At 29.8% G+C, this 13,297-nt stretch overlaps 1 protein-coding gene across 1 annotated transcript in view; it reads left to right on the forward strand.

Moving 5' to 3' along the window:
* LOC134565493 (maltase-glucoamylase-like) overlaps nt 1-13,297 on the forward strand; it is a gene marked incomplete at its 5' end in the record, with an annotated part of 59,722 nt that overhangs the window by 25,459 nt on the left and 20,966 nt on the right. The window contains 9 exon segments of the mRNA XM_063425087.1: nt 1,492-1,541; nt 3,117-3,287; nt 4,223-4,372; nt 6,680-6,883; nt 8,818-8,868; nt 8,870-8,973; nt 10,914-11,082; nt 12,965-13,061; nt 13,174-13,286. Coding sequence (XP_063281157.1) covers nt 1,492-1,541; nt 3,117-3,287; nt 4,223-4,372; nt 6,680-6,883; nt 8,818-8,868; nt 8,870-8,973; nt 10,914-11,082; nt 12,965-13,061; nt 13,174-13,286 — 1,109 coding nt within the window.

Genomic DNA, 13,297 nt, shown 5'->3' on the forward strand with positions numbered 1-13,297 from the left:
TTAAAAATAAAAAAGATTAAAGATTAAAGATTAAAGATTAAAGATTAAAGATTAAAGATTAAAAATAAAAATTAAAAATTAAAAATTAAAAATTAAAAATTAAGAATTAAGAATTAAAAACTAAAAACTAAAATCTAAAATTTAAAACAAAAACAAAAATTAAAATTAAAATTAAAATTAAATTTAAAATTTAAAATTTAAATCTGAAACTTAAAACGTAAAACTTAAAACTTAAAAATTAAATCATAGACATTAAAAAAATTTAAAATTAAAAAATTGATTTTTAATATTTATTTTAAGAAGATTTAAAATATTTTATTAATATTTTATGTTCTATTTACTTGTTTAAAAAGCTTTAAAAATATTTAAAATATTTTAAAACTTAAAATTTTAAAAATTAATTTTAGCTCTATATTAATTTTAAAATTTAAAATCCTATTTATATTTTATTTCCTATTTTCCTCTAGTAAAGAATTAACTTTTAAATAATATTTCAACAACATTCATCCTTCAATGGTTTTTTTTCCCCTAAAAATGGAAAAATATTTGAATTGTATCGATTTCGGGTGAAATAATTTTTTTTTTCATTTAATTTTTCATTTTTTCTTACTTCCATTCATTCCTTTGTATTTATATTTTTTACTGATTTTAGTGATTTTAAATTCAATTTTAAAATAAAAAGGATTTTTTTTCTCTAATTAAAATTCTAATTTGAATTTTCTGATTCAATATTTAAGGACAGGGAAATTATTTCAAATAAATTGCACAAAATGGGGTAAAAAATGCCGGATTTGGGGGTTTTGGGCTCCCATGGCAGATGTGGAGAAAATTGAGGGAGATTCCCCTCCCCCAAAAAAAGAATTTGAGGGAAAAATTGAGAAATTTCAATGCCACGCATCAATTCCATGCATGAAAGCTAAATATTGAAATTATTATCTAATTAAACTATATTTCTTATTAATTAAAAGTAAATATTTAATTGAAAGAAGAATAAAATATAAATTTTAAATTTTAAATAGTTCTTGTATTTGTATATAAATAAATATTTCAAGTATATTTGTAAGATATAATAAGAATATAGACAATAAGATTAGTTTGAATAATATTACTAATAATTTTAATCAATTATATTACACACTCTATTATATTACAAATACTACTATATTATAAATACTATTCCATTCTATTCTATTCTGTTGTATTCTATTCTATTCAATATGATTAACTATAAAAATTAACTATAAAACTATTAACTGTATTATTTATTGTTATGAATAATTATAAAAATAAATAATATAAACAAATAAATATTATAATATAATATTATTATATTATAATAAATATTATAAATTATAAATACTTCTAAAAACTGAATTTTTAAATTAACTATAAAATTTTTATAACATTACAGTCATATTATAACAATTAATTAACGCTTGTATTATTATTTCTTCATTATTAATATTTCTCTTATTTTTCTCCCCATTTTAGACACCGTGGCCACCAAATCCTACATTTTCTACAATTTCCGGTTTTCCAACGTGAGTCACAAACTTGAAATCACAGAATTTTAATTTCTGATTTTTAAGCAATAAAAACTCAGTTAAGAATTAAATTTGAATACCTTTTTTTTAAAAAATATTTATTTATTTATTTATTTATTTATATTATTTATCTCCTTAAAAAGTTAAATATCTTATAATTTGTAATTTTAGAGAGTTTTAGCTAGGCCAAGATGGCAGCTCGAGATTTGTCTTCTTTTATTATTATAATATCGTTATTAACCTCTGAGAGTAATTTTTTTATTAATAATAATATTTTTAAATATTTAAAATAAAAATTAAATTTAACTATTTGTGTATTACTGTATTTTTATTTTATTTTATTTCTATTTTATTTATATATATTATAATTATATATATTTTTATATATTTAGATATACATTTATATCTATTTTATATATTTATATATTTTTAATATATTTATAAACATTTTTTATATAAGTATAATAATTATGTTTAATTATATTGCATCAAATATTTTATTTCAGTATGACTAACAGTATTTAACGGAACTATTCAAATAACAGATAAATTTTATTAATATTATAATATTATTTTATTATTAAGATATAAGAAAATTATATATTGTATTAAATTACCTTACCTTACAGTACATTATATAAATTATTTTATATACATAAATTTTATCTTTTTAAATTTAAAATGTACACAAATACTTTTATTTTACACTTCCAAAATATATATTTCTAATATAATTTTTTAACATTTTTGTATTTATAGAATATATTCTATTTATATTCTATATTCTGTATTTATAGTCTATAAATTAATATATGTTCAAATAAATAATTCAAAATTACCTCCAGAGCATTATTATGATTTGCAATTATAAAATATAATAGATATGATATGATCATACAATACAATTGTTACATAAGTATACATAATAATTATACATTATATATATTATAACATAATCAGATAATATATATATTATTACATAATATCACATAATAATTATAATGATTAATTATACAATTATTGTCAATATGAATATACTACAATATAGAAACTATACTGTGATGTAAAATATTGTATATGACATATATGATATATTATATGACATATATAATAATAAGATATAAAAGATTTTAAATTATATTATATTACATTACATTATATTGTATTACATTACATTATTTTATATTGCATTGTATTACATTGTATGACATTATATATTATATAATATTATATATTAAGATGTAATGTAAAATGTGTGAACTAAGATATGACATTATATTATATATATTATATGATATAGGATCTAAAATAATAAGGTATAATGTATAATGTTATATGTTATATCATTATATGATATGATATATGATATAATATATAGTTTACAATACTATATAATATATAATAATAAGATATAATCTAAAATATATATTTTAAGTTTTCCCTTCAAAACACTATTTAAAGGAATAACATCTTTATAAATAATATTTATATAAATAATATTTATATAAATTAAATGCCTTTTTTTTACACTTTCCATCCAAAACGAACCAAAACCTTCCTGTTTTGCCCCAGAACGTTCTGGAGCTGTCGGTGGCCCACAACAACTTCTCGGACCCGCATGGGCTGGAGTTTGGAGAGCTGCGGGTGCTGGGGCTGCCGCCGGCGCCACTGGCCGTCACCGTCACCTCTGGCGGTGCTGCCGTCCCCTCCGCGCACAGCCTCGCCTACGACGCCGGCACACAGGTATGGGAGGGAAGGGGAATTTTGGGGGTGGAAAAAGGGAATTTGGTTCAATGGGAACGGTGGGGATTGGATTATGGGAAGGTGTCCATACGTCATAAATTTGTATTTGTTTAAATTAATAATTAGGTGTAAATTTTCTTATTTTGATAGTGTGGTGTCGATGAATTATATTATATTATATTATATTATATTATATTATATTATATTATATTATATTATATTATATTATATTATATTATATTATATTATATTATATTATATTATATTATATTATATTATATTATATTATATTATATTATATTATATTATATTATATTGCATTGCATTGCATTGCATTGCATTGCATTGCATTGCATTGCATTGCATTGCATTGCATTGCATTGCATTATACGATATGACAATATAATTATAATATAATTATATGATATTATATTATATATATGCTAAAATAATTCAATAATAATTATTCATATAATAATAACCCATTAATATGATATTGATCAATGTAATATACAATATATTATTATGTAATAATACAATAGCTCTTTTTTCCTGATAAATTTTCTGTTAAAATATATATTAAAATATTTTAAAATAATACATATGAATTAATTTTAAAACATATATTAAATTTATATTATATATTATATATTATTTATAGCAATATAACAATTGATAACATATTATTGATAACAATATATGAAATTTATATATAAAATATATTATATATACTACTTCATTTTACATTTTATATTATTTATATATAATATATATTATTTATTACAAATACCATTAACTGACAACTCGTACCTGAACGCTTCCTACGAAGTAATTAATTTTTAAATGAACTAATTTTTAAAAAACAATTAATATTATTTTATTAACAATTAATATTATTTTAATAATAATTAATGAATATTATTTCTCCCTGGCAGGTCGCCGTGGTCAGGGGGCTGCAGCTGCGCCTGGGCCAATCCTACAGCCTGCGCTGGACGATGGGGATGCGTGACATCGACCGCTTCGATTGTCACCCAGGCGAGGGCGCGTCCCGTGAGCGCTGCGAGCACCTCGGCTGCATCTGGAATGTGAGGCAACGGCCAAAATCTGGGAATTTCTGTGATTTCAGGAGAGAGGAAACTCCCGGAAGGCAAAATCCACGGGAATTGGCAAAAATCCACAAAAATCCATGAAAATCTGCAGAAATCCACAGAAATCCGCAGAAATCTGCAGAAATCTGCAGAAATCCAAAAGAACGTGCCTGTAGGGACGAGGGAAAAGCGCTAAAAGAAAATTCTGGAAAAATCCAAAACCTTGATTGATGGGTATTTTGAGAATTTAAATTTAATTTGTATAAATTAAATGTATATTTTTTACACTTTCCATTATAACTATAACTATAACTATAACTATAACTATAACTATAACTATAACTATAACTATAACTATAACTATAACTATATAACTATAACTATAATAAATATAATAATATTATAAATATAGTATACATTTTATTCACAATTAAATTTATATTTTTAATATAATTAAATTTAATTCACAACTAATAATATTTATCATTATTATAATTATAATTATAACTATAATTATAACTGTAGTATAATGTTTTTCCCAATTATATTTATATTATTTTTATATAATTAAATTCCCAATGAATTGTATTATTATTAATATTATTATTATTTAAATTTAAGTTTAAATTTAATTCCCAATTAAATTTATATTTTTATATATAATTGAATTTAACTCCCAATTAAATTTGAATTCCCCAATCAATTTTATATTCTTTTTTTTCTAAAAAAAGAAAATTCCTGGAAAGCTGAAATTTGTGAAAAAATCGAGAATTTTTCCATTGGGAAATGAGGGATGAACAAAAAGTTAAAATGTTTTGGAAAGGGAAAAAAATTCCTTAAGGCAGAAATTTCTGAAAATTCATAATTTATTTGTAAAGGAATTAGTGATGAGTGAAAAATTGTTAAAAGGAAAAAAAAAAGAATTTCTGAAAATAGCGAATTTTTGAAATGGAAGAATTTGTGGGAAGTGAAAATTTTGTGAGGAGCGAAAATTTTTGGAAATTTATGGAAAGGAAAAATTCCAAAAAGGAAAAACGTTGCGAAGAGCAAATATTTGGGAAAAACAAAAATTCCTGAAAATTTCTGGAAAGCTGAATTTAGGAAAAGGAAAAAAAATATGAAAATACAAAATTTTTTCTGATTGGACCAAATATTTGTGAAATACCAAAATATGGAAAAGGAAAACAATTTTAAGAAAAGCTTTGGGAAAACCCAAAATTTGGGAAAAACTAACTGGGAAAAAGGTTCCACAGAGGGATTTTAGAGCTAATTAGTCTAATTAAACCTGTCACCTGACGTCATTAATCAATTTGAGGCAGATCTCCGGAAATCTAATTAAAGCTGTCACCTCATTTTGTTCATTAATTTTGGGCAAATCCTCTGGAAAATTCCCCAGATAGGCAAAAAGTGGAGTTTTGAAGTCGTTTTTGTTGCTAATTTGAGCGAAACTCAGGAAAAATTAGTATTTTTGATTGTTGCCATGTTTGCTTTTCTGGGCAGCTGCAAAAGCATTAATTGAGGCTAATTAATTCCATGATTAATTAATGATTTCTGTATAGGGATTGGCAGGTTCAATGCAGTTTTATGGATCAGTAAGAGCGCCAAATTTGGGGCGAAACTCATTAACGAGTTTGGGGCGGAACCACTCATTAGTGAGTTTTTAATTTTAAAAAAGCAAGTTTTTGTGATAAACTTTTTCCAAAAATTCAAGAATTCACGGTAATTCCCAGGAGAGCACCTCTGGCATCCGTGTCCCCTACTGCCAGTATGACGGCTCTGACAATGGATATGCCGCCTCGGAGTGGAGAGCTGCAAAGAAATGAATTATGGCTAATTAATTGTGTGATTAATTAGTGATATCTGTATAGGGATTGGGACGCTCAATGAAGTTTTATTGATCAGTAAGAGCACCAAATTTGGGGCAAAACCACTCGTTAACGAATTTTTAATCTAAAAAACCCAACCTTTTGGGATAAACAATTCCCAAAAATTCAAGAATTCCTGGAAATTCCCAGGAGACCACCTAGAGTGACCGCGTACCCTACTGCCCCTTTGACAGCTCCGACAATGGATACACCACCTCGGAGTGGAAAGATGCAAAGGAATTAATTAAGGCTAATTAATTCCATGATTAATTAATGATTTCTGTATAGGGATCGGGTGGTTGGTTCACTGAGGTTTCAATGAACAGTAAGAGTGCCAAATTTGGGGCGAAACCACTTGTTAATGAGTTTTTAATTGAAAAAAACCAAGTTTTTGGGATGAACTTTTCCCAAAAGTTCAAGAATTCCTGGTAATTCCCAGGAGACCACCTCGAGCGACCGCGTCCCCTACTGCCACTTCAACGGCTCCGACAATGGATACGCTGCCTCAGAGATCCAGTACTCGGCCACTGGCGCCACGGCCGCTGTGAGCCTGGAGCGTCGCGGCCGCCCTGGCGACGCCGCCGCCATCGCCGCACTGCACCTGGAGGTGACCTTCCACACTGACCGCCTGCTGCAGTTCAAGGTGATTAATGCGGGAGTTAATTAGGAGGCGTTGGGCTCCGTTTGGGTTTTTGTTGTTGTTTGATGGGTGATGTGTTTTGTTTTGTGGAGCAGGTTTTGTAAATGTTTTTTTTTTCATTTTAATTGGTGATAGTTGATATTTTAATTGTTATCTATTGTATTATTTGAGATTTTTTGATATCTGGCATTAAATAAAATATTTCATATTATGTATTATTATATATTATAAAATATATAGAATATGTAACATGTAATATGTAATATCATATGTAATATATAATGTATAATGTATAATATATTGCATATTACCTATTACCTATTACCTATTATATATTACCTATTACCTATTACCTATTACCTATTACCTATTACCTATTACCTATTACCTCTTACCTCTTACCTCTTACCTATTACCTATTATATATTATATATTCTGTATTCTGTATTATATATTATATATTACGTATTACGTATTATGTATTATTATAATATATAACCAAGAAACTTAGAAATGTAAAACTTTTGAAATACTGAAATGTTGACATTTCAGAATTTGATTTCTTAAAAATTCTTTATTCAGAAATTTCTGTATTTTAAATATTTGAAATGCTGAAATTTTGAGACATCCAATTACTGAAAATTCTGGTATTTTAAAAATTTGTAAACGTCAATATTTTGAAATTTTGGAATATTTAAAACATTTAAAACATTTACATTTTGGACTTTTGAACTAGTTGGGAATTCCGAAATTTTGAAACAGCAAAAGCCGATCATTTCAAAATTTTGAATTTTTGGATTTTTTCCCCCAGATTTTTAAATTTTGATATTTAACATGGTGTCACAAGCCAAAGGATGGTCGTGATGGTTCGTTTTGATTTCAGAGTGCAAAAAGAGGCAGTGATAACTTAATTCAAGTGAAATCAATTGTATCTTTATTGATACACACAGTTATGCGATAGAAAAGAATGGGAAAGCAGAGAGGGAGAGAGAGAGAGAGAAAGGGGGGTAAAGAAAGGGTGATAGCTACCGACTGACAGACGGGAGTCCTCGTGACGCTGATACCAACAGACCACCTTCGCAGTCCTTGTGGCACGCGGGTCAATGGAGCCGTCGTCCGAAGGGGAGGCCTCGAAAGCCTGCTCTCCTGGTGGGGTTGTTATAGTTCTTTTTGAAGCGAGAGGCAAGATGCCAGGAAGGGGGAGATGTTTCGTGGGCATCGCAGGTGTTCTCTCACAATAGAGGGAGCGGTGTGGCTCAGGTCTTACCAAGTATGGTCAGTACAGGAACATCTCTTTGCAAACATGGCCAGAAACCGTAACAGTCCCCCATTGTTTCATGCATGGGTCCCTGAGGAGGGCGTCTTGGTCCAGTGACAGCAGCTGCAGGGAAAACTTGGCCTGTGCTGTGGCTCAGGGTCCATGGGTTAGGGTCTCGGCCTCTGACAGTCGTGAGGCAGAAATGAGGGATTTTCGGACCGACTCTTACACATGGAAATTTTGAATTTCTGGAATTTTTTCCCCCGATTTCTAAATTTTGATATTTCACTTGGAAATTTTGAATTTACGGAATTTTTCTTTCTCCGGATTTCTAAACTTTGATATTTCACTTGGAAATTTTGAATTTTTGGAAATTTTTTTCCAATTTCTAAATTTTGATATTTCACTTGGAAATTTTGAATTTTCAGAATTTTTTTCCCAATTTCTAAATTTTGATATTTCACTTGGCAATTTAGAATTTTCAGAATATTCTTTTCACCCAATTTGTAAATTTTGAGATTTCACTTGGAAATTTTGAATTTTTGGGGTTTTTTTTTCGATTTCTAAATTTTGATATTTCACTTGGAAATTTAGAATTCCTGGAATTTTTTTTTTTTTTTTGCAGATTTCTAAATTTCAATATTTCACTTGAAAATTTTGGTTTTTTAAATTTTACCAGATTTACGACCCCGCCTCTCACCGGTACGAGGTGCCGGTGCCGCTGTCGCTCCCCGGCTGCCCCCCAGGCCTCAATCCAGCGCCGCCTCTACGACGTCACCATCCAGGACCGACCCTTTGGGCTCCAGGTGCGGCGCCGCAGCACCGGCACAATCCTGTAAGTTCCCCACTTCTCATTTTTGATTTCATTTCCCAGCTCTTTATTCAATTTTTAATTTGATTTTTTTATCTTCTTGTTGATCATTACTTTATCTTTTCACAGAAATTAAAATTCATATTTTCACAAAAATTTAAATTCATATTTTTCTCTTCCTCAGTTGCCTCCTTCCTACTTTTATTTTTTTGTTTGTTTTCTGCTTCATTTTTTACTCTATTTTATTTTTTATTTCTGAGCGCTTCATTCCCTATGTTTTAAAATTTCCCTTATTTTTGCCATTTCTTTTATTTTTAAAGAAATTTTTTAAATTTTAGATTTTCTTTTTAGTATTTTTTAAAATTTTCTTCCCTTTTAAAAATATATTTCCACTGTATTTCTCCTATTTTTGTGTTACTTTAACCTATTTTTATATTTTTGTCCCATTTATCAGAGTTTTTTTAACATTTTTTCCATCTATTTCTCCTTTCTTTATAACTGATTACCAAATTTATTTAATCTTTTTTTAAAAAATTCTGTCCTATTTTTGTGATTTCCCCCATTTTTCCTCTATATGTGTAGTATTTTGACCTAATTTTGTATTTTTTTATCCTATTTCTGTACTATTTGTCCCATTTTTAATTTTTTGTCTAATTTACAGGGGCCATTTCTCTATTTTTGTAAAAGTTTTTGCCATATTTTTCCCCACCTTTCACTTTTTTCCCCAATTTCTTCAGGTTTGGACCTAGTTCGAAATCTTTCTCCCATAATTTTCCTATTTTTGTAATTTTTAAATTATTTTTTCTAATTTTTGACTATTTTTTGTATTTTTTTCCATACTTTGCTGTTTTGAGCTCCAATTTGGGTTTTTTGTAATATTTTAAATTTTTCTCTACTTTCTTTTTTTTGCTGAATACTTGCATTTTACACAGGTTTTAATTAATCTTTCATATTTTCTCAACAATTTTTTCAATTTTTATCCTGTTTTGGATTTTTTTTTGTTCCGTTTTTGTATTTTTTGTTCCTTTTTTACCTTTTTCCCATTTTTATCTTTTCTCACTATAATTTCCCTAATTTTTCTCTTTTCTCCCTAGTTTTGCACGTTCCCTTCCATTTTTTACCTTTTTTCACCATTATTTGTATTTTTACCTTATATTCATCTTTTAACCATTATTTTTGCTTTTTTCCCTTATTTTTATATCTTTTTCTTTTTTTTACCCATTTTTAGCTTTTTTCCCTCTTTTTGCACTTCCCTTTATTTTTGCCTTTTTTCCCCGATTTTTGTTTTTCTACTTTCTGTCTTTTTGCCTTATTTTTATTTTTCCTCCCTATTTTTGTTTTTTACTCCTCTTTTTATTTTTTAATTTGATTTTTTATTTATAATTTTTTATTTTCATTTTTATTTTACTAATATTTATTATTATATTTATTTTTGCCCTTTCCATCCTACTTTTATCTTCCATTTTGGGTTTTTCCCCCCCTATTGTTATATTTTCTCCCCACTTTTTCACTTCTTTCTATCAACCTTTTTTTCCTATTTTTACCTTTTTTCCCTATTTTTACCTTTTGTCTCCTTTTTCACTCCTCCCTTCTTTTTTTGCCTTCCCCCCTCATTATCCCATTTCCTGCCTGTTTTCATTTTCCCGTTTTCCTTATCCCCTCCCTCCTTTTTCGCTGTTTTTACCTGATTTAGCTGATTTTCAGCCCAATTTCACCTATTTCCACCCAGATTTTGCCATTTTAAACCCGACTTTGCTGATTTTTGCCCCAATTTCACCAGGTTTTGCCCCAATTTCACCGATTTTCACTCTGTTTCCACTGATTTTCACCCCGATTTCACCATTTTTACCTGATTTCGCCGATTCTTGCCCCAATCTCACCAATTTCCACCCCAATTTCACCAATTTTCTCCCCGATTTTGCCGTTTTTTACCTGATTTCACCAGTTTTCGCCCTGATTTCCAGCTGGGACTCGCAGCTGCCGACGTTCGCCTTCAGCGATCAGTTCCTGCAGATCTCCACCCGCCTCCCAGCGCCCTTTGTCTACGGTTTTGGTGAAGCTGAGCATGGTGCCTTCCGCCATGACCTGGACTGGCACACCTGGGGGATGTTCACCCGCGACCAGCCCCCCGGCGTGAGTCCGGAATGTTCTGGGGAAAAAAAACAGGGAAATGGGAAATTGGCCTTCGGTTGGGTTGTTTCTGCGAAGAGGAGGTTGTTCCATGTTGACGTGTAAAAAAAAATTATATTGATATTGATATTGATATTGATATTGATATTGATATTTACATTTACGTTTACGTTTATGTTTACGTTGATACTTATATGGAATTTATATTTTAAATTTAACTTCAGCTTTAATTTAAATTTATTTTAAGTTAAGCTAAGTTTAAGTTAACTTTTAATTTTAATTTTTTTATTTTTGTATAAACATTTTTGATATTTGTTTCTATTCATATTTTTATTTTTATATATTTATATATCTTATATTTTTATACACATTTATTTATTTCTCTATTATTTCTCTAGGTCTATATAAAGATAGAAATACACAAATATAAACACATAATTATATAAATATTAATATTTTGTTATATTAATAGACCAATATCTTAACATCTTTACATCTTAATATCTTAATATCTTAAGATATTAAGATATTAAGATATTAAGATATTGATATATTTGCATTTAAATTTTTGTGGTTTTAGATTCATGTGTTTATTCACATATTAAAATCAGCACAGTCTTATTAATAAATTCAAAAAGTTATAGTAAATAGGTTAGATTGTGATGTAATTAGATATTAGAATAATATCTAGATTTTAATCTAATCTAATAATTGTTATATAATATAATTATACATTAGATATAAATACTAGAATCTAATCTAAGTATTTATTTAAATATTAATTAGAATCTAATATATTTAATCTGATCAAATAAAATATTCTAATATAAAATTATTATTTATTTAATAGATTAAATACTTTATAATAAGCAGATTATATAAATTATCAAAACAGATTTTTTAGTATCATATATATGGATTTTCAAATTTACAAATTTGTGGGTTGCCAGGAGCTCTTTGTGATTTCTCCCACCCCATTCCATCCCCATCCTATCCCAACGCAACCCATCCCATCCTATCCCAACTCAACCCATCCCATGCTATCCCAACCCAATTCAAGTCAACCCAACCCATCCCAACCTAACTCAACCCATCCCATCCCAACCCAACCCGTCCGAGCTCAACCCAACCCATCCCAACCCATCCCATCCCAACCCAACAACCCAATCCGTCCGAACTCAACTCAACCCATCCCAACCCAATCCAACAAAACCCAATCCAATCCAATGAAACCCAACTCACCCCATCCCAACCCAAACCAATTCAACTCAACCCAATCTATTCCAGCCCAACTCAACCCAATCCAACCCAACCAACCAACCCAACCCATCCATCCCATTCCAATCGATCCCATCCCAACTCAACTCAACCCAATCAATTCCTTCCCAACCCAACCCATCCCAACCCATCCCAACTCAACCCATCCCATCCTATCCCAACCCAACCCAATCCAACCCAACCCAACCCAGCCCCAACCCAATAAAACTCAACAAAACCCAACCAAACCCAACCCAACCGGTCCCAGTAAATCCCATCCCAACTCAACAAAACCAAACCCAACCCAAACCAACCCATCCCAGCCCATCCCAACTCAACCCATCCCATCCTATCCCAACCCAACCCAATCCAACCCAACCCAACCCATCCCATCCCAACCCAACCTAGCCCAACCCAACCCAACCCAACCCAACCCAACCCAACCCAACCCAACCCAATCCATCCTTTACCAAAAGTTCCTCATCTTCACCACCAATGAGCAATAATTTATTGATAATTGATACAAAGATTGATAAATCCTCTAAATATTAATAAACACTATAAATATCGATCATCTATTGATAAACTATGCTTTCCACGTCTTCCATCTTGCCGATTTTTGGGACAGAACAAGATGAATTCCTATGGTTTCCACCCCTTCTACATGGGCCTGGAAGAGGACGGCAATGCCTACGGTGTCCTGCTACTCAACAGCAACGCCATGGGTAAAAACCGCCATGATTCCCACGTTTTCTCCGTGGATTTTTCAAGAATCCTCCATTGTTCAGCTCCAACTAGGGGAGTCGTCACCTTCCTCTCCTTTTCCTGTTTTTCCAGATGTCACCTTCCAGCCGACACCGGCCCTTACATACCGCACCATCGGGGGTGTCCTGGATTTCTACCTGGTCCTGGGGCCAACGCCCGAAGAAGTGGTGCAGGAATACACGGAGGTGACAATCGG

The sequence above is a fragment of the Prinia subflava genome, unplaced genomic scaffold (assembly GCF_021018805.1).
Source record: "Prinia subflava isolate CZ2003 ecotype Zambia unplaced genomic scaffold, Cam_Psub_1.2 scaffold_52_NEW, whole genome shotgun sequence".
NCBI lineage: Eukaryota > Metazoa > Chordata > Aves > Passeriformes > Cisticolidae > Prinia > Prinia subflava.